Genomic DNA, 23,216 nt, shown 5'->3' on the forward strand with positions numbered 1-23,216 from the left:
TTTTTTGGACATGTTTAAAACAAATTTTTGGCATCTAAGATCAAAAAGGTTATACCTATGATATCCATATTTTAGCTCACTACAAGAAAAAAGACATATACCTACGGAGGTTTTTGCCTACACACATAAATTAGTGTAGGTAAAAGTCAAAAAATACTTATACCTACACTTATTTGTCATAAGTAAAATTAAAAAATTTGTACTTACTATTAGTGTAGGTAAAACTCAAAATAACTTCTACTTACAAATGCTTAATATTGGTAAAATTTAAAAAAACTTATACCAACGATTACTCGGTGTTGGTAAAATCCTATAAAACTTGTACCTACAGTCCATTGGTGTAGATAAAATTTATAAAGTTTCTACCCACAAACAATAGTGTAAGTAAAATACAATAAAACAAATACATATTAAAATAATTATTTTAAGAAAGTTAATCAGAAACTCAATAATATACAATATTTTCACTATTTTTCTCATATTAAAATAATTATTTTATCATATTAAAGAAAGACTAATAGAACTACACTTCAAATTATTTATGTATGTTCTTTGACATAATCCATTTAAAAGACTAAAAATAAAAGGAAAGTTACATGACATTGATAAAAAATAATTTGTTTAGTGCCACCTATTTCACCTTTTTGAATGGCAACCCAAACCGATCAATAAAAATAAAAGGAAGTTACATGACATTAATTCATAAAGAGAAGGAAAGATAAGGTAAGAATAAAAATTTTCATTTCATCCTTATCCCCTCGTGTCTAGAAAAAATAAAAAATCTATTGAGGCACTAAGAAGATCCATCCCTCAAATTTTCACAGCCAAGTTCCCAGCCTCATGTTCCATCGCCTTCACTTCACATTTTCAACACACACAGTATATTCCCAATCTCCTTCTTCTTCAACAACACGCATATCCACTCTTTTATTCTCTCTCTCATGGCTTCTTCTTCCATTTCCGCACCAACGCTCACCTTCCCGACGCAGAAGCTTGCCGTTCCGTTCCCCGAACAACGGACGCCCTTGCTCCTCTCGTTCACATCGTAACCCCCCTATCGCTGCCTCGCCTCTTCCTCCTCCAACGATCGCAGTGCCGACGCCAAACGCAGTGGCTGGGACTCCGTGCTGCACCAGTTCTCCGAGGTCGCCAACCGAGTCAATGCCTACTAGAAGTCCCTTGGGAACGCCGCCGCTGACGATCGCGTCCGCATCGGCGGTGGCGACGAGGATTGGGATTAGGATCGCTAGCGCCGACATTTCGAGGAAATCGACGAGCAAGAGTGCCTCCTTTCGATTTTCAAATTACACGGATTTGAATTTGCATCTTCTCACGTGCTTTTACCGAAGTTTTTGTGTAAGTCATTATTCTGAATCGATGTCATTGCGTTTCTTTATTCTTTGAAAAAAAGAATTCAATTTATTAGTGTTTCTGAGGAGTTTTCATATGTGGAAACAACGACAATGTTCAAAGCATACAGTTGGAGTTTTTCGAAACTCTTGCATGTTATACTTATGTTGGAGAAGGAAAGTTACCTAATGATCCTAAAGAACTTCCATCAGCTGAAGAGGTTGATCTCCTATCACCTATATATAATTTCATTGATAATTACCTAAGAGTATATTTCATTATTTCTGTCATGTTTGTGATATCAGGCATTATCTGATCCTTACTTCACTGGCTTGGCGAACATGATTGTGAACCATCCACTCAACCCATTTCAAAACTTGAGTTTGAATTTGAGAGAAGGAAATTGACCAAAGATGATGTAAGAGAGTTGATTTATGGCAGCATTCAGAACCTATTTTAAAAAAATTTAAATTGATTATGGCAAAAAGTGATTTTGGCATGCTAAGAAGTAAGTAACTATGTTTAATGTTTAATGTTAATAATGTTTAACTTGGTGATCGAAAGGTAATTTAGGACGTGTTTAAGCTTTAGAAAAAGTGCTTTCGTGGAATAGCTTTGCATTTTTCTGTTAAAATCTTTTTTTTTAATTGATTCAGGTAGAGCATTTTCTGGGAATTAAGAGGAAAGCTGAACCATCAAGCTCGGATACCCCAAAAAAGCCTAAATCATAATTCCTTGGTCTACTAATTGTAAGCATTTTAAGCTAATATCCCTGCAAGCTTAGAAGTTTAGCCCAATAGTGTTCATCTATTCTGTTGCCGACTGCAGATAATTTGCAGCAGAATGCGGGAAAATTGGATTTCCTGGGAAGATGTATTTCAGTGGTTATATTTTTTCTGACCATTCAACGCGGTCCAGAATGTGGGATTCCTTTTGTACAATAAGAGTTGTTTTTCAATATATTACATAAAATTTTGAATCTTCATTAACTTGCTAATCCTAGAACTTATTTAGCATGTTCTTCAATATGCATGAGTTTATCGGGTATTTATGTATTTCATGTTGCAATTTTTTTATAGTGTTTTGACTTAGTGCAATTTATTTTGATTTAGAGAGATAAACGAGTTGGTAACTAAACTGTAAAAGTAGAGATGCAGGATCGTGTTCAGGAGAAATAATCCCTGCATCATGACTAGTGTACCATGTGAGATTATAAACAGAATGACAAATGACAAAACATGGTGACTGATGAGACATTATTTGTAGATCAACATTTGCGGAGTTATAATAATTGTATTGTTGATGTTTTACTTTGTCAATAATATTGACATTGATTTCTAATTGGCCAAGCTTCTTGGGTAGCAACTTTTTATGGTTAAAATATGTATCACTTGCATGATATTCTTGATTTATTTTAGGTTCACAAAGACAAAAATGGATTGTGCTCTTAGAATGAGTTTATGGATTAATCAATCTAAAAAAAACTGGCTTCTAGGATTGGCTTAGTTTTATAAGGATTATATTAACTTTATTTCTAGTTGAGATCTTAATATACTACCTCCTTTCTTATGTATAAGATTATTTTTACTCAATTGTTTGCCCTTTTTTTTTTTATAAGATTCTTTTCTAAAAGTCTGATGCATTAATTATTTTTATCTTATAATATCCTTAATTAATTGAGAAATTGGTTGAGAGAAATGCTTCAACAGCTGAAGAGTTGATTCAGTTACCAAATGGAAAAATCTCTTTTGGTGAGTCCTTGAGCTCTAGTTATAGTTTCTAAATTTTTAGCTTGAGCTTTTTTATTATGTTCATAACCAATCGAATCTGATGATGATTTTGAAACAAAGATTGTAGAAGAAGCAAACTTATCATCCAAATCTTTTTCTGGAAGAGTTAGTGATGATAAAGCTAACAGAAGTGGAAGGAAGGGTATGGTTCTTCCTTTTCAACCTCTATTTCTCACATTTGATGAGATCAAATATTCTTTAGACATGGCACAGGTACTTTACACAATTTTTTAAAAAATGTAATCTTTCTATTTGTATGGTATTGATTATATTTAAAATATATTTGAGTGTTTATTTGATTGTAGGAAATGAAAAAGCAAGGAGTTTTTGAGGAACATCGAGAACTTTTGAAGGGTGTTAGTGGTGTCTTTAGGCCAAGAGTACTAACAGCTCTGATGGGTGTAAGTGGTGCCGGTAAGACTACATTAATGGATGTTACTTTTGAAGTTGGCAGGGGAGCAAATATATGCTGGTCCATTAGGCCACCACTGTTCTGATCTGATTCTGTACTATGAGGCGAATTTAGTGTAAACAAGATTAACACATATAACATATGATGCTTCTGTAGCATTGGGAACTTAGCATATTCACTATAGTGCATGATTGATGTAGGCTATTCAAGGAGTTCCTAAGATCAAAGAAGGTTATAATCCTGCAACCTGGATGTTGAAAGTTACATCAGCAGGCATAGAAGCATCTCTTAAGGTCAACTTCACTAATGTGTACAGAAAATCAGAACTATACCGGTTAGACTCCTTACTTAATCCAACAAATATTGGTAATCAGATGTTATTTTGTTTCTTTTTTTTCTTTAGATATTTCAAACCAAAGGCTATTGAGTTCATTTTGTTTACTTTTTTTTCCTTTTCAGTTTTCACTTTTAATTTACAAAACTGCCACCTTGCTGTTTTCAAATATGTATGTTTGTGTGAGTCTGTGCATGCCAAGTGGCGAAAATAGAGAAGAATGAAATGAGTGAATCTTGGGGTGTTGCTCACATTATTTGTTGAACTAATAAATATCTTCTAATAATAAAGAGCGAAACATTCATTGATATTGGGGAAAATATACTTAAAGAAATCATTCATTTAATTATACATATTTTTTTCAATTTAAATTGGTTTAATTTTTTGCCGAACTAAATTTAAGCTAAATTAAAACTAGTGTCAAACTAAACTATGTTTTATGACTAGACACTTTTAAAATAATTATTTAGAGATGTTGTCAAACCTGTATCCTTCTTTGGAAATTTGGGATTATTTGAATGTTAGGATTTTCAAGTAATTAACATGCATGTATTCGAATCTCATATTTTCTATGTTAACTAATAAATGTTTGAATTGTAAATTAAGATTTAAAAGTAAAACCTTCAATGAGAGCTAAACGTCAAAGTAATAAGCATTCGTCTAAAATATAGTATACAGTTTGAATCAATACGAAAGGTAGAATTCTAAAATATGTGTCGTCGTTTTAAAACAACTGAAACTTTGATAGGAGACTAGTGGGCCGGGCTACAATCCTCTTGTGTTTTTTTTTAGTTGGACGAAAGAAAAACAAAACCAAACATCAGAAATTACAATCAGCTTGTATTGCAATCTTGTTCTGTTTGTTAAAATTGGTGTCTAATTTTTATATTTAATTAGTTTTGTTGCTCTAATGATTTTTTTTCCTATTAAACAAGTGGAGAGACAAGCACATGTCTGTCCACATTTTTATTTTTTATTATATATTAAAAATTTATATTTACAAAAAGATGTGAAAATGAGGAGGATATGACAGACTAAATAGAACAATGATAGAACGAAATTAAAATAGTTTATATGAGTTAATAAATAAGTAAATATTTGTAATAATCAATATAAAGAATACTAGCAGGCATAAATTAAGAAAATAAAAATAATTTATGATACTAGCAGGCATCAATTATATTATCGTGTATGGATACAATGTACAGAACAAAAAAATTGTCGGAGCAAGTGCGGTTTTTTCACTGATGATGGAAAACAACTATTTCATTCTTTTATGATATTTGCTTGCTGAGTAGAGCTAATTACTATTTCTTTCTTTATGTTTGTTTTTTCTCTCTCCTGGTATTGGTATTTTTTTAGGCACCTTTGTTAGTGTTGTGAAGCATCTATAATTGCTATCTTCAATGTCTCCTATTTTAGTCACATTCTTTTCCATCTCAAATCTGAAATCTTTCTTATTAAAATATTCAAGTTCAGTTTCAATTTGTTTATATAATTAGCAAATACTTTTTTAAAATAAAAACTTATCAACTTTACATTTTTCATAATCTAAATATTTTAGCTTCACTAAAATATTAGGCACTTAAGTCCAACCTATTATGCTCTATTGATGCTGGTCTATTGGCAGATATATATATTGGCTGATATATATGCTGGTCTATTGGCTGATATATATGTTGGCTGGAACCAAAGTAAAAGTAAGTTGTAGAGATTATAGTGTTACAGTTGATTACAAATCAGGTTTGATTCCTTTTGAGAGGTTTTTGACAACTTGACATGTAATTTTTATCCCGAATGTAAATATCCACAAAACAGAATTTTTATATTTATGTAGAACTATTTTTCATAAAAATCTTGTAAAATGCTAAATGATATTGCATAATAAATGGTAAAAAAAAATTCTGAATTGGCATGTTTAACTATATTGAGTTGCCCAAAGATATATATATTTTACCAAGGCAATTTAGTTTGTTAAAGAAGGGATAATACATGACATTCTGGTTTGAATTTTACAATGTTGAGTCTTTAAATGACTGCATGTATGAGGCTAAAAGAATTATGTATGACATTGTTTTGAATTAACTATGGCAAACTTAATTCAATATTTTCTCCTGTTTGGTATATTACATCATATGCACTAACATCTTGAATTTTCTTGTTCTGTTGCTTGTGTAGACAACTATTTATTTTGATTATGTCATTGTCCCTAGCAGTTGAGGCACTTCATGCATTCATACAAGATGAATCAGAGCACAAGTAAGTTTGTACACACAATAACTGTTGTCTGTCTGTATGTTATTACTTACAAATTACAATTAAGTATTTTACATATCCAGCAACAAAGAGATAGACAGTGATTTTTATAGTAAGAATTGAAATTTGTGTCTAATTTTTGTGGATGAGCTGAGTTCCATTTGATGCTTGCAAAGGTGATTGCTATTGGTGTCTTTAGTAATATGGTGCAATCCAATTGGCAAACCTCATGAGTAGTAGAAGCAGCAGTCAAGAGGGAAAGAACCATGGCATATGCCTTCTCTCATTAGGTAGGTTAATCTTAATCATGAGTAGTAGTCACATTACCATGTTTCACCTTGGTTCTAATTAAAATCATATGAATATCTTATGAAAAATAGTGGAGGGCCTGCTCTACCCAAGGCCTAGGTAATTATGAACTACTTGGCAAAGCTAGTTGGAGTTGGAGCTAGAAGGATCGTTGGGTTGCTGCACTGCCCACATTCAATTATGTATGTTCTAAGCTCTCTCTAAGATCTAAACATTTACCTACAATTGAAGATGATAGATACATATTAAAGACTTTTACCTACAATTAGGAGATGTAAGTAGAAGTTAATGACTTTTACCTACACACTATACATAGTAGGTAAAACCTATAGTGATAGACAATTAGCCGTCATTATACACCCCCTCAAAGTTGACGGAAGAAACGTCCGTAGGACAAAGTCTATCATACATTTGCCTACGGATTTTTTATTTATAGTGATAGTTTTTGTCTGTAGGTATAGGTCATTTTTCTTGTAGTGCTGCATGAATCATTAAAAGCCATTCGTTCATCAAACTTTAATATTTTTCTTATCATCAAAATTATGATCCGTTTTAGGAGATAAACATTTTACAGGTCTTTGGTCCTAACACTAATTGGTTCAAATTAATTCCAACACACACGCACGTTTGGAGGCATCTATAGTCTTGTTATCATTTTTAATAAGTTTTCCCATTACAGGTGAAAGGGTGCAAAATTCATTAACCTACCATTATAAAAAAAAGAATAAACTCTAGTTATTGCTACATGAACCCTAAAAGAAAAAAGTTGAGTGGTAAAACTACGATGACTTAAATTAAACCTAGTTTAAAAAAAGAATTGAATATTATAACATTGTAACTAAAGAAACAAGTTTATTTTATTATAAATGAAGTGAAATAAATTTCGAAAGGAAATATGTTTAACTATGGTTAAAAGTAGGTTAAATTAATTAGCAAATCCTCATACTTTTATTAAATTTTTAATAAGGTTCCTGAAATTTTTTTATCGGCTGCTTCAACTTTCCTTAGTTTTCATTTGGGTCATTCCACCTAATTGTTGTTGTGAAAAATTAACCATAGACACCTAATTAGAAGTGTAGACAGTGGATTGATGTTTCTAGAATGCGTTGAGATAAAAGAAAAATTGTAGAATTTCAACTTTCTGTAGAGTCAATCAATTGTATGAGACTTAAGGAAGAATCCTTGAATTAAAAATTTGAAATTCAAATAAAATTTAAATTATAAATCAAATTCAAAATTGTATAACAAAACAGTAGAAAAGTACATAATAAATGTAATATGATAAAAAGAGAGAGAACAAAAAAAAAAGATAAACTAAACTTTGAGATAACCACTACTATAAAAAAGCATTTCCACAACATCAATATAACATCGGTGTTATGCGAACGTTGTTGAATCTGTAACGGTGGCATTTTTGTAAATACCCCGACATTAACGACAACGTTTTTGGTGCTGCCCGATGTGGTATTTGAGCGGTTCAATCAATGACTACGTTTGAATAAAAAAACGTCTTTGTATTTCACAGCATGCCAATGAATACAACAACGTTTTTTAAAAATCCGTCTTTGAATTGTTATGTTTTTTCTCTTTCTTATTTATCTTCTCGGGTACACTACTACTGACCCTTCATTTTCCACTCAGCCTTCACTTTCCTCTCTCTCATTGCTGCCTTGTATCTCCCCTGCTGACCCTTCATTTTCCACTCAGCCTTCACTTTCCTCTCTCTCATTGTTGCCTTGTATCTCCCTTTTTCTTTGTCGTAAACCCTAGCGTGGTCAAGTGCCGAATCTCTGAGTCCGAGAGGCTCAGCTCCACCTGGGTCGGCACCAATTCTTTCCTCCTCCTTGACTCCTCTACCCGCAGTTTCTTCTGCCTCCTCACCTCGCTCTTGCTTAGCGCCGCGATGCCGGTTCCTGGGATCGGCACCGGTTTCAGCGGCATGCTCCAGCTCGGCTCGAAGGTGTGCCCCACGCGCCGCTTCAGGAGATCATGGGGGAACAGAACGTGAATTTCAGAGGAGGAGGTAAGGGGTTCGGTGATGCCGAGGCTGTGGAGCTTCTTGGCGATTTGTTCAATGGCAGAGGAGATCGACGGGTTCGGGTTTGAATCTCGGGAGTGGAGCAACGAATGTGGAATCTGGTTTTGGATTTGGGAAATTTCTCTTTGTTTGCTCGATATGAATTATTTAGATTTGGTTTTTTGAATCTGGTTTTGAATTATTTTTTTAGTAATAATAGCCGTATGGTTGTGTTGTTCTTATAACAGTGGTGCAGTTGAAGGGCCGTGAGGATGTTAGAGAAAGTGGAGGAGTTTAACATGGATAAAGTTATGCAAGAGTTTGAATTATTGACAAGGGATGCAAGAAAGAGTTCAGAGGGAAACACTAAAGAGGATTTTGGAGGATAACGCATCAGCAGAGTACTTGCAGAGTTTGGGTCTCAATGGAAGAACTGACCCTGAGAGTTTCAAGGCCTGTGTTCCAATGGTCACCCACAAAGAATTGGAACCTTATATCTACAGAATTATTGATGGTGATGCTTCTCCTATTCTCACTGGAAAACCCATCACAACCATGTCCTTAAGGTGCAGTTAATTTTATTTTTCTCTTTCTTGTTGTTGTTCTTTTTTCATCATAGTCGTTGATTTTGAACAATTGTGCTTGATTGAGAAGTTTTTGGATGATATTCTTGCAGTTCTGGCACTACCCAGGGGAAACCAAAGTATGTACCTTGGAATGATGAATTGTATGAAACCACAATGCAGATATACCAGACCTCTTTTGCCTTTAGAAACAGGTATTCTACTTCTTGTTTTTTTTGTTGGAAACATAATTGTTATAAATTCTCCCTTCTGACTTGTGCAGGGAGTTTCCTATAATGTTGTGGTGACAGTGAAGCAGGATGAGATTGAAATTAGTGGTTTGATCACTGGTTTTGGTGATGCTATGCATAAAGGATTCGTGCTTGATTGGATGAGAGCTCAGGATTGTGCAGTGTGCGAGGAGTCTAATGGCTATTGCAAATTCGACCAAGCCACTAAGCAATCGAGGTGCTTATGCTCAGATGGTAGAACTGAAGCCAAAAGTTGCAAAAAAGGTGCAAGATAACTCATTTAATCTCTTTTGAAAAAATATTGTAGATTTTTGTATTATTGAAATCTTTGCTCATATTCACAACGCTGCTCAATTCATTGCTTTTATTAAGATTTAGAATTTAATTATACTTGCAACAGGTAGATTAGATTGACTATGCGTTGGTTCATTTTGGATGCTTTATTTGACTGATTTTTCTGTGTTAATTAGTGTACGTAGTTTATAGTACCCCAATTTTCTTCTTCCATGTCTTTTTAAGATTGACTATGCGTTGGTTCATTTTGGATGCTTTATTTGCCTTAATTTTAATTTGAGAGGTGTGTATATAAAATAATAAAAAGATAAAGAAATACCATGCGACATTTGATTTTTTATGCTAGAAAATGGAACTAAATTTGTAAAACAATAGATTAAAAAACTGTTTACATATTTTTAAATTATAATATTTTTTATTCCAATAGAGAATTGGTATTTGGGAGAAACTGCTATACTAAATTTAATAAATGAGTTCGATTTATGCTGAAAATTCTGACTTGAAACTTTTTTTTTCACATTTTTCTAATGGATATTATTAGAAAATAGTTATGAAAGTTAATTTTTTAAAACATGATAAATAATTAATTGCATAACTGAATGATAGAATCTAAAAAATTTAAGTGAATAAAATTATTTAATTTGATTAATAAATTGGGTGATAAATTAATTTTTAAATAACTTTTTTATCATTAATCTTTAACTGTTTTTCAAATTTATTTTTATATGTATCTAATAAGGTGGACCTGGTTGGGTATCTAACTAGGTGTTGTGTTATTTTAAAGACAGTACATAGGTATATTTTTAAGGATTTTTGAAATGGAATGCAGACTTTGTTTTCATTTATAATTATGCAAAAGATTTAGTTGTCTGTATTCCTCTTTTTCTTTGTTTGCAGGGCCTGTTGCCACCCCTTGATGCTCCACACCATTTGCGCAAACATGAATGGGGTCCTTATCGAGAAGGTAGGCCTTTGCATTTTAGGATAATTTGTAATAGTTATATAGAGTAATAAGTAGATATGGAAGGATTTGAAACATATGGTTTGTGCAGGGATTGGTTGAGCTTCTTTAATTTGAGTGACACATAGCATTCGAGCTGGTTGTAAATTGATCTTTGCTTGTCTTTTTTATTTAGTATTTATACATGCTTGTAACCTGTAATTGTGAGACTGCTGCCAACTACTGATTACATGCTTGTAATCAGTATTTTATTATTTTTATACTATTTATATCACAAGCAAACTTAATAAAATCAGCGGTGGAAGTGCATATTTCATAATAATTTTTATACTATTTTTATATTTTATTATTTTTAGACCATTTTGATCAAACTGATTTTTATACTATCAAGAATTTGTGAAAACACTTCTTAATTTCCATGGCAATACGAAATAAGTATTTTTATTCACGTTCTGCTACTAGTTGTTAACTTAAGCTTCTTTTTCTTTTCATTTAAAGTTGCGAGAGTACATTTTCAAGTAAGTAACTACCAATTTACTGATAATATATCAATTGGTATCTAGTGAATGACATGAAATTCTATTAATTGTAATTAATATTCAATATTTAAATGATAGAATAAATATAAATAATACTAAAACCAGTATTGTAAATACTGATTTATTGATTATTAGCAATATTGATAATATTAAAAATATAAAAATATCATTAATTAAAAAAATTTTAATTGCAGAATATTTAATATCGTTTCTTAACTTAGCACCGATGTTGAAAAACATTATTTTACAATGTTCATTAAGATAAAACGATGTAAAATGTGTAATTTCTACATCATTTCTTAACTAAGCACCGATGTTGAAAAACGCTATTTTACAACGTTCACTAAGATAAAAACGATGTAGAAGGTGTAATTTCTACATCATTTCTTAACTGAGCACCGATGTTGAAAAACGTTATTTTACAACGTTCACTGAGATAAAAACGATGTAAAAGGTGGAATTTTTACAACATTTCTTAACTGAGCACCGATGTTGAAACTTTCTACAACGGTGATATAGGGATCGATGTTGAAACTTTAAACTTTCAACAACATCCTATTTAACATCGGTCGACCATCGATGTAAAATGTGTTTTTTGACCGATGTTGAAACTGCGTTTTCTAGTAGTGAACTTTATATTTCCTAAGGTAAAGAGATATCATAATTGTATATAATCTTAACAAAATCTTACTCTAAATTTTTTTTAAATGCTGAAATACAACAAATTAATAAATTTGATTAATTTCTCTTAATTTAAGCAATTTATATCAATAAAAGTTATCTTTTCAATTTATTTTTATCGAATAACATAAAAATAATTATTGTTAATAATATCATCTAATATTCTGTTTAACTTTTATTTGTTTATTGGTTAAAAATATTTTTGTTAGTAAAATTGAAATTAAAAAAAGGCAAGTACAAATTTACTAGTTAACATTGAAAGGAAGCAGTACACCTTTTTTTTTTCTTTAAAATTGTTCAAATTTAGAGTTTCATAGTTCAATAAACGCTTAATTGTATACTTTACCATCTAATTATTATCATTTTGCTAATGTTACCATTCAAGGTTTTTTATTCACGAATTTTATCACTCGAATTTTTTATTTTTGTACATTTTACTACTCAAGTTTGTCTTTCACAAATTTTATTATCTAAATTTTTTTATTTTTTGCATATTTTATCATCATGTTAGTAATAAAACAATGTTATTTTGCAAAAATTGCTGACCTTTTTTAGTGACACGTTAGTATGGGTAAAATGTGTAAAAGTTGAAAATTTGAGTGTTAAAATTTGTGAAAAATAAACTTGTGGTACTAAAAGTAAAGAATAACAAAATGTTAAAATACTAAAAACATATTAGAAAAGTTCAAGAACTAAAATATAAATTTTGAATAATTTAAGGACTAAAAACTTAATTTGCCTAATTATAAATGAAAACCTGATTTTAAAGTACATATCATTGTAATTGTACGGGCATGATATTTGAAAATTAATATAAGATTTAAATTATTTAATATGCTGGCAATGGGATGTTTTGCTAGGGTAAGACTTCAATGATGTGATAAAGGACCAAATTGAGTTTTTAAAAATATGTGGGCGGAGCTAGGTTTATGGGTATTGGCTGTGGTGTTTGGTTATGGTGTGGTAAAGGAGTGGAGGGGCTGTGATGTTTTGGCAAAGGAGATGAAGTTGACTTGATGGTGGTTTGGTGGCAGATTAATGGTGGCTATAGGTGGGTTTGGGTGGTGTGGTAGTGTTAGGTGTGCGCTTGTTGACGTTAATACAGAGAAGGAGAAGAAGACAGAGACTAAAATTATGTTTTTTTTTTTTTAATATAGTTATGGTTTAAAATGTCGCTATTGGCAAAAAAAAATGACAAAATCATAATTCTAACAACTTTTGGAGTGGGCATATTGTAATTTTCTAACTCTTATTCCTTGGGAATGCTTGACATAGCTGCCAGATGTGAGTTTCGTCATTTTTTTTAACACAAAGTGGGTATTTTTGGCAAAGGAAACCTTTTAAGTAATACTGTTTTTGCCTTTGGATTGAGCACCAGAGAGAATTGCGATATGTCTTAAATAAGTTGTTTTGTGGTTGATTATTGTAAGAAGAAAATTCACTCAATTTACCCCTCTTTATTATCTGCAGAAGAACACGAATTTTATTGGATATGGCATCGGAATTGAATTTGAATATGCCGAGTGATGGTTATGTAAAAGACTAAAGACATTTACTAATATTCCATTGAGGTTGCACACTACTATTGACGATATTAGGGAGGTCAATTATTTTCCAATGTTTTATTCTCTGTTGTCAACTCATGCTCATTTCATTTTTATATTGTCATGTCAATACCCCATTTCTTTTGTTATTAGATTCTTGTGTCAAATTATCTTGGAAGCATTTGGGTGCAAATATAAAATTGTCAAATTGTTGATATTATCCTGACTCTTCAATATGGAGTTTATTATTATGAAGCATTAAAGATCAATTCATTGTACCGGGTATACTGGCACGTTGAACCTTGAACACTATTATACTTTTTGGGTTTAATGATCAATTTAGTTCTCAATTTTTATTTTAGAAAAAACTAAATTATTTTTGGTTCTGAACAAAAACCTGGCCCAGGTATCACTACTAAACAAGGGTTATTTTACTTTGCATATTCTAAGATGGGTTATACATAACCATCTTAAATGTGACATGGTGACAATTCTGTAATTAGGAGAGTAAAATTTGTTTTTTACAATGCACATTCTAAGACGGTTTTCTAATGAACCGTCTTAGAATATACCGCAATGGCTATTTTGTAATTAGAGGAAAAAATCATAATGATTTTCCGTGATAACTGTCATCGTTTTAATTCCCTGCAATTATGAAATTGTCATCGCGTCCCCTTGGAAATCCCTATCTAGTTAATTCGTCCCTCACCTCTGTCGTGTCCTCCATTAACCACTCTCTGTCATGCCCTTCGTCATCCTCTCTCTGTCATCCACTCCTGAGTCACTGTCTCATTCATGCCCTCCCTCACTTAACTCTTCTAATCACCTGTGACGGTGGCCTCACTACGTTCATCTACTCAGCTGTCGTGGAACCTGTGTCATGTCGCCATCGTGTGTTGCCATCAACTGGTTAACATTGGTTATTTAAATAATATCGTTAACATGAACTGGTTAACATCGGTTATTTAAATAACCAATGTTAACATAATATCGTTAGCATCAATTTTTAAAAACCGATGTTAACCAGTTGATGTTAACATCGGTTTGGGTTATGGATAAATTAAAACCCAGAAGGTTCTCCCCCCGCGTGCTAGCTTAGTCTAAAAAACAAACGCCTCTTTCTCCCTCACCGCAAAGACCTGTCACTGTGGTCTCCTCCACACCATTGTCGTCGCTGGGGTTCGTGACCGTCGTCGGGGTTCGTGAACACTACGGTCCGTTGGAGTCCGACTTCAACATTCAACACTAACACCAACACTGCAGTTTCAGTCAGGTAATTCCTTCTCTGCAATTTCTTGAAATGAGCTTTGTTAAGTTATACCCTATATGATTGTTTTTCACCACCCCCATACTCCATAGTTAACCTCCATGCTTCAGACTACCTTACTTTAGTTAGGGTTTGTGCAAGTAAACTTCAAACGACTGTAACTTTTGATAGGAATATCCGTTTGAGACCCATAATATGTCAAAACGCTTGAAATTTTCGAACGGGGTTTGGTCAACCGATTTTTCCAAAAAATGCCCCTAAGTAGGTGAAAAATAGGATTTAAGATTCAACCACCGATTTTTCCAAAAGTTTCAAGTTTTGTTATTCTATAAATAACTCTGTTTGGTCAATTTGCCCTGTATATCTCCTTGGGTATATTGATGACATTATAATTACTAGCAGTACTATTCATTTAATTCAACAAATTACCTCTCAGGCAAGTATATCTCTATGTTGATGCCAAGTTCTAATATTTATTTTCTCTTCTTTAGCTTTTGGTTGCTTCTCTGCAGCATATTTAGTTGCAAGGCGTAGGGAGTAGCTCTACCTCTACCTTGGTGGTTTGTTTTCTTCTGGGCTATCCATTCATCAATTGCACTCTTCAAGTTTGAGGTAACTAGCAATGTTGTTCTATTCTTTTAGTGTGATGGATAAGCTATATTATTAATAGAAACATCATGTATTAGATATATTCTATTTTGAATAATAAGCAAGTAAACCCTAATGTTGAATGATCCCTTGGTCCAAATGACTACATAAATCAATATGAATTAGAGAAATATAATACTGACATAGTACATATACAAGTCATATCAGCATTAGGCAAAATTAATCAGCCTTCATTCCAAGAAAGAAAAAAAATAGAAATCAACATAGAGACTTGGAACCACAATACCTTCTTTTCCAGGTTATAAACACCTTGTTTGTCTTAGCTGCCTAACACACTTCTTAAGTGCACACTGTCTTGATGGGTCACTCTATCTTCAAGTGTTGAATTTCTGAGAGTCAGTGCTTGGACTTGCTTCTTTAAATTTGTCACTTCATTTTCAGCCTTCTCCCAGCATGTAAGTTTATAGAAATTATGCAGTTAAGAAACAATCTAAACTTGTCACTTACATTCACAACCACTGCAAATAGATTTTCTGACATATTCCTCAATCCATCAGTTACATCTCGATCCTTAATTATACTATCCTTTGCTCCATTTTCATCTTCCTCCAATAAACCATCATGTCCCTTGTCTATTGTATGTGAGGTGACTTCAACTAATTGTGCACTGATAAATGACATGTCATTAATATCTTCAGCAATGACCACAACTTTTGAGGTAACTTTAGGGGATTGGTTATGTCCAATAGGAGATTCATTTAATGACTGATGCTGCAGAGTATGCTATTTACGTTGGTTTAAACTAGTGTCTGACAGTGAAGTTAGTACTATACACATCCTTGACTGTACTGAATATATACATGGGTTGCACTTTTTTTTATTGTTTTTCTAAACTGCCTACTAAATGTTTATATTTATATTATCTAGAAAATCCTCATAATTTTCTTCACTATCCAAAGAACCAAAACAAATTATTTTCAATGTTTCTAAAACCAAAATTCTCGAGCCTTTGTGTCTAATGGCAAGGTAACTTACCCACTTGATATGTAAGAACATCATTATGTAGTTAACATTTAATTAATATCCAAATTTCATTATGTTCCTCGTATTCAACAGTGCTTTGAAAGGACTTCATAATACTCCACAACCTAAATCCAAGGCTGCTGCTAGGTGGATTGTTGTTAAGGTACGTGATTTAAATAAAACTTATACTTATATATACTGCTTATGTGTGTGTACACTAATTGTAGTTAATGTTTAATTAATATCCAAATTTCATTATGTATTTAGTGTAATAGACAAAAAGGAAGCACTGAGTGTGGCTATTACGTCATGCACTAGATGTCCACGATAATCTCAGGAACTTTCAAGAATAATTGGGAACAGTAATTGTTTATTTCAAACGAAGTTAATTTTCTTATCGTTGTTATTACATTATTAATTTGTCTTTTATTTGATCATGCAGTATTTTAATGATGTTAGACCATTGGAAGCAGAGAGATTCAAGGCGCTTCGCATCCAGTGGACATAGTATTATTTAAAAGTTTGAAATCAAACATAGGATGTAAGGGAACTATGTAACTTTAGGTTACTTAATTAGTTTACCGTACTTTGCATTACATTTTTTACAATTGTTGTTTCATTTTAATAGTTTACTAGCTAGTTTTCTGATAAAACCTATTTGCAAGCAGAATGCAAATCATATATGCTGTGTGGTCTGATTTTAAATTTACAGGTTAAATTTTGGTTTTTTTTTGTAAACACAAAGAGAGTATTTAAAAAAAATTCCTGAAAACAACATCAGTTATTTGGAAAAACCGATGTTAACATCGGTTTTCCCAAAAAACCGATGTTAACTGTCAACATTAACACATATGTTAACATCAGTTTTTCCAAATAGTCGATGTTAACTGTCAACATTAACACATATGTTAACATCAATTTTCTGTAAAAAACCGATGTTAAGTTACGTTAACATCGATTTTTCCAAATATGTTAACATCAGTTTTTCCAAATAACCGATGTTAACTGTTAACATTAACACATATGTTAACATCGGTTTTCTGTAAAAAAAACCGATGTTAAGTTACGTTAACATCGGTTTTTCCAAAAAATCGATGTTAACTGTCAACATTAATACATTTTTTTGGGTGTAAGTCTTATTATCAACATCGGTTATTTAAATAACCGATGTTGTAAATTTAATGTTAACATCAGTTTTTTGGAACCAATGTTAACGATAATACATTCAACATCGGCACTTTCAACATCGATTAAAAACCGATGTAGAAAGTCATTAATAACTGATGTAGAAAACATATTTTCTAATAATGTTAATTTGACATATCAGGGTGTACTTATTTAAAAATCCTTAAAGGAATTTCGTCCAAATTTGGTTAGTTTAAATATTTTCCCTTCCATATATTGTATATACGAGAAAACTTAGTGGTAAAAAGATTGAAAAATTTCAATATTTGAGATGTTCTGAAGTAATTGCACCCATTTATCTTTGGTTGGTGAACCACTCAGAAACACGTTTAGAGTTTAGAATCGATATCCACATTGAGGGAGAAGAGTTTGCAGTCTTACATTTTGTCCTTTGTGGTTGTTAATCTAGTATTACCCACACGACAACCAGACAAGTTAAAAATCATGAGAACAAATGATACTAACCGAACCAATTGTACCATTAGTGAGCAATGAATAAAATAAAATACCATCTCCTTGGTGTGGCTTTACTTTTAAACCAATGTTTCCCTCATAACCATAGTTACCATCCATTTTCAAGCCATTCTCTAGAATAATAATGCACTAACGACCAAGGAGAAAACTGAGTATGTGAAACAATATATAATGACAGACTTGGTTTTACCTCAAATGGAAACATAACAATATTAGGGCTACTGGAAACCTTTGAGGTTGTTGCCTTAACATAAGGTCAATATTAGGGTCCACCACAATGCCACTAACACTACTACATGCTTGTTGTTGTTCATTGTATAAGCAATTTCGATGCTATCTTTCAATAGTCTTCATTTGTCCGTTACTTGTTCTTTTCTTGAAAGCTAAGATAAGACTTTTGTGGACTTGGTTTCTTTATTCTCTTGAAATGCATTATGTTTGACTTGACTAGGTCTACTTAAAACTGTTTTGAAAGGGGAAAAAAGTGAAAGTTTATGTTTATCATTTTAGGAGTGCTTTTTCCATTAGCTTTTGCAAATTTAGTTTGTTTGGTGAGGAATAGTAGTGACTTTAGTGAAATGAAATTACATCCAGATAAAAAAAAGCATTGAACTACAAAGAAAAGTATTATTGTGGCTTATGACATGGCTATAAATGAAATTATTTATATTTGTTGTTCCCCTTTTGTCTTCCTAATTAAAAACTAACATATATATCAACAACAAAGGAAATTGTAAGTGGTGACATTTTATTTCTTAATTATTAGCCTTTTTTTATCTGATATGTCTGTTTTCAATCAGAAAATTTAGGATATATAATCCATTAGTGGAGATTTGGTTAGAATACAAAGTGTTGGATTCAAACTTATATAAAAAGGAAAAAAAAATCAAAAGTTGTTGAAATCAATTATTGGACACTTGAATTCTTTAACTAAGGTATGAGGTTCAATCCTTGATTTGAACATGCAGTAATAATTGGAAGTATCATTTTATCTAACTAATGAACCGACTTGGTGGGAGGGGATTAAAACATGTAGGTTATAAAAAAAAAGTTTAGGATACAAAACCATGAGGGTTCTCAAATTCAAATCTATTATGACTATCTAATTTCAATCCCGCTGATACCAGAATTTCTCACTCTTTTTTATTTTATGGATTGGTGTAATTTACCTTTGGATTATTCCTCAATTTCTTGTGTTTTAGTCATGAATTTTTGATGGAATTCATGTTGATATACCTATACTAGTTCTATTTTTGTATTCATGTTGACCGACTATATAAATTAAGCAATAAACTTAGAGAATAATTATTTCTAAAATCTCAATTATATTCATATCTTGCATAAATTACCTTTCTAATCTACTGTTGAGAATCTCGGAGGGTTGCAATCATTGTTGACTTCAAAATAAACTACAAAGGATTTGAACAGACGTTATGGAAGCAAGCAAATTAAGAGGTGAATGATGTTTTTAGAATTTTAAGCCAAATACCACTGAGTCACTGCATCATATTTTTTAGTATTCTCACTAGTTGCAAACTACAATTTCTCACATGATAAATGGACCGGTGAGGTTGAAGGAGAAGACAAAAATGGTTTAGGTGGAATTTGCAATAACTCAACTTTGCTTTCTATAATTTTCCACCACTTTACCTATGGCTGGTTGAGTTGAAGGGTGGGTTTGTATACACCCTAAATCCACTATTGTTATCTTTCTCATCAACTTGTCACCACTTTCATTTCTTATGTTCTGTAAGCCAAGCTCCTGATTTGATTTAAGACGATTGTAGATCTAATAGGGAAAGTATATTTCACTTGATGGGTCTACTTCAGCCTTAAAATTCTTTCTTCCTCCAGTCATTTCTAAGATCGTTATTCCATAACTGTAAACATCTGACTTGTGTGATACTACACCAAAACTTCTAGAAAAAACTTCTGGAGCAATATAGCTTGTTGTTTATCTAGCGCCAAATATTGATACCATACTTTCTTTTCTTGTGCAAAGTTTTGCTCGTCCAAAATCTTAAATCTTGGGGTTGAAATCCTCATCCAAGAGAATGTTATGAGGCTTTATGTCAAAATGTAAAATTCTAGTATTGAAACCTTTATTCAGGTATTCTAGTCCTCCAATGACACCAATTGCAATGTGGAACATGGTTTGACGTACAATCCAATTGGCAATCTATCATTAGGACATCTTCTTCATAGATAAACTTCTAAAGTGATCCATTAGACATAAACTCATAAATGAAGCTCCTATAGAGCCATTGTAACAAAACCCCAAAAGAGTTACAATGCTAATATGAGAAGTTTTGTTGATACTTGCAACTTCATTGATGAATTCCTCACCATTTCTTTCAATTCATTCAGGATCTTCACTACAACATAACGTCCACCCCTGTAACTTTCCTTTGTATACACTACCGAATCCCCCTTGGCCTAATTTGTTTCTAAAAAAGTTAGTCACGTTCTTTATCTCAGAATAACGATACCTCTTTGTTTGAAGGGATCCATGTCTTTTAGAAAATACCTCTATTCGTTGATTGGTTGTATTTTACTTCTTCCATCTTTTGTAGTACATCTTGAACATTACTAGCATCAGAGCAACTATAACAGTTGGAGAGGTTATTTGAATTAGAAGGATTATACAGAGAAATAGAAGAAATATTGGATATCCTTTTGGCTAAATAATTTGAAGGTCACAAGTAATAACTAATGAATGAAAGTCAAATCTACGATACAAATCATACAATAAATCCTACATCCATAGCCATGCATTATTGATCCCATTATGAACTGTGCCTTATCGTTAGATATATCTATAGAGATAATATTCTCCATTAGTCTTATTTAATAGGTAATAGATAATATATGATAAATTTGTTATTAAATCGATGTATGAACTTATTTTTTTTACATTGTCAATGCAAACATTATTTTATGCATGACAAAAAAAATAGGACATCACAAGTTAAGGAGATTTATCACCTTATTCAACTATATTATACTATAGTCTAAACTCTAACATACTAACATAGTCACCATAATCGCTTATGAGAGATACTTGGGTTCTCCCGCCTCAAAACAGGCTGAAACTCAAGGGCATGATCACAGCGCAAGTTTTGGTTTGTGTGTTAGGGACAACGACCATGACCGGCCTCTTACAACAACCCATGTTTACCTGTGATGGAAGGAGAAGAAGTAAATTTTCACTTTGCAGTAGTGCCAAAGTTATCCCTTTATATGTGTCACGCCTTCTCCATCCAAAGAAACCATGAAAATATCGATTTAATTTGTTAGCAATGAAATCACCAACGGATTTGTCACAAGAGAAATTGGTAATAAGAGCCTTTGTACTAATTGTTCTCATATAAGAAAGGGCACACAACAATAACACTTTCATTATTGTAGTGGCTCCCTTTTTGCAACATACATTGAAAGGAGAAAAGCATCAAGAGAGAGGACTAGGAGGGAGAGAAGAATCAAAATTTAGCATGTGTTTGAAAACTGAATTTTAATTTTTTAGATTATGATTAAATTTCTGCAATGTCTCATGATCACATACAACACTAATGTAAGATATTGATCTATACTTTTATGCTAGCACTATTAATTATAAGACAATAAAAGAATATTTACTTTGAAAATAATATTCAAAATTAATTTTATCTATTTTTTATGAGATATAGATGGCTGAATAGGGTAGAATTATTTTTAAAAAAACTGTTTAGAAAATCAAAAAGTTAGAAAGCAATTAAACAAAACCTTATAGGTTAAACAGAACCTCATTGGTTAATTAAATAAAAAAGTTGAACACATGTTGTATAAAAATCAATTAATTGAGATCATACATTGATAGTAATGTTGTATGAAAACTTGTTAGTCGTCTTATACGACTAACTTTTGTATAAAAAACATTTTCCAAAACTTGTATAGTTCCCCAATTTATGGTTATTTTGTAGTAATTTTGTAAATAAATCTTGTTTTATTGTTAAAGTTGTCTCTAGAATATTTCCATTGGATTTAATGATGAAATTTGTGCACTCTCAGGTTAAAAACAAGCTAAGTCATGAAGTGCTAAAAGTGACAGCTGAGCTCAGCTCATTAGTCGCTAAGCACAGCTTCAGCATGCTTAGCATGATAGAAGAATCTGGTAGAGCATCAATATCAAGGCTGCGCGCTAAGCGCAACAGTTGTCTTCAGTTAGGCTCAGCGCATGACTGACACTAAGCTCAAATCCACTTACTCACGCTAAGCGCAAGGGTGGCGCTAAGTGCAACGTCACAGATTCAGAGCCTATTGAAAGCTTGTCTTGTGCAGAATTAAGGCAAACAGAGACATAAAAAGAGAAGATAACTTTTGCAGAGAATTCCAGAGCACACCACAGTGCCTATTTCAGGAAAAGAGCTCTGGAGGCAGCAAGAGGAGCAACTTTTGCAGAGAGACCTAGGTTTTGTAATTAGAGAGAGATTAGTGAGTTGCAGAGTGATTGTGAGATGCTGAGAAAAGGAGGAGGGATCCCCCTTCTTGTGTAAGGAGTTGTTATTCTCTACTCTTAATCTCATTATTGTTAGGGTTTTTCTGTAATGGATGGCTAAACACCTTTGTTGGGGATTTCTAAAGAATAGCTGGTGTAATTCCTTTAATATCTAATTGGTTGTGTTTATTGTGTTCAATGCTTCCTTCAGTGCTTAAATTCTGTATGCTCTTGGTCTGATCACCCATTTGTATGCATAGTTAGGTGACTTTAGCATTGGGAAATGTATTGTTTCCTTAGAACTTGATTGAAGCAGGATTGAAACTTAGTCTTAAATGAGGGATCTGCAGATTAAGTTTTGGTTTCAAATATGTTGTTACAATAATGTTGTTTGATCTAAGCCTAGTCTTAAATGAGTGATCTACGGACGAAGCTTAGGTTAAATTAGTCTAAACTTTCGTAAGCTATTTAAGCTGAGCCTAGTCTTAAATGAGGGATCTACGGACGAAGCTTAGTTTAAGTTAGTCTAAACCTATGAGGGTTGTCTAAATTAAGCCTAGTCCAACAAGAGGGATCTGCGGATGAAGCTTGGATTGATTCAGCCTAACTAGGGATCGAGGTTTAGTAGTTTAGGCTACAACATAGAACACAAAAGCATGATTGATAATGAGAAACATCTAAATATACATCAGCTTGTTTGTTAGAAAGACCCAACACTTTTACCTACTGCTGTCAATCTTACTTACATTTTTACTGTCTTTAGCCCAGACTTAGTTTAATTATGTTCTAAACAATCAATTATCAATGTTTGTTTCAACAATGCCTTATTTTTGAATTTAACCTTGTCTAATACTAGTTCCCTGAGTTTGATACTCAGATTCAT

General features: G+C 32.4%; 1 protein-coding gene and 1 pseudogene across 2 annotated transcripts; both read left to right on the forward strand.

The window, feature by feature from the left end:
* Window positions 1–733: 733 nt before the first annotated feature.
* Window positions 734–2,405, forward strand: LOC114416877. 2 transcript variants are annotated; one of them, XM_028381920.1, is made up of 4 exons: window positions 734–1,356; window positions 1,481–1,570; window positions 1,656–1,768; window positions 2,007–2,405. In XM_028381920.1, exons 1-3 carry the CDS (start codon window positions 841–843, stop codon window positions 1,755–1,757), a joined length of 708 nt encoding a protein of 235 aa, XP_028237721.1. In that variant the 5' UTR covers window positions 734–840; the 3' UTR covers window positions 1,758–1,768; window positions 2,007–2,405. The 2 variants fall into 2 exon arrangements, with proteins under 2 accessions (XP_028237721.1, XP_028237722.1); XM_028381921.1 differs by lacking the exons at window positions 1,481–1,570; window positions 1,656–1,768 and having other exon boundaries at window positions 736–1,356.
* A 3,825-nt stretch (window positions 2,406–6,230) lies between these two features.
* On the forward strand, window positions 6,231–10,859 carry LOC114416878 (annotated as a pseudogene).
* The last annotated feature ends 12,357 nt before the right edge of the window (window positions 10,860–23,216 follow it).

The sequence above is a fragment of the Glycine soja genome, chromosome 6 (genome assembly GCF_004193775.1).
Source record: "Glycine soja cultivar W05 chromosome 6, ASM419377v2, whole genome shotgun sequence".
Classification (NCBI taxonomy): Eukaryota; Viridiplantae; Streptophyta; class Magnoliopsida; order Fabales; family Fabaceae; genus Glycine; species Glycine soja.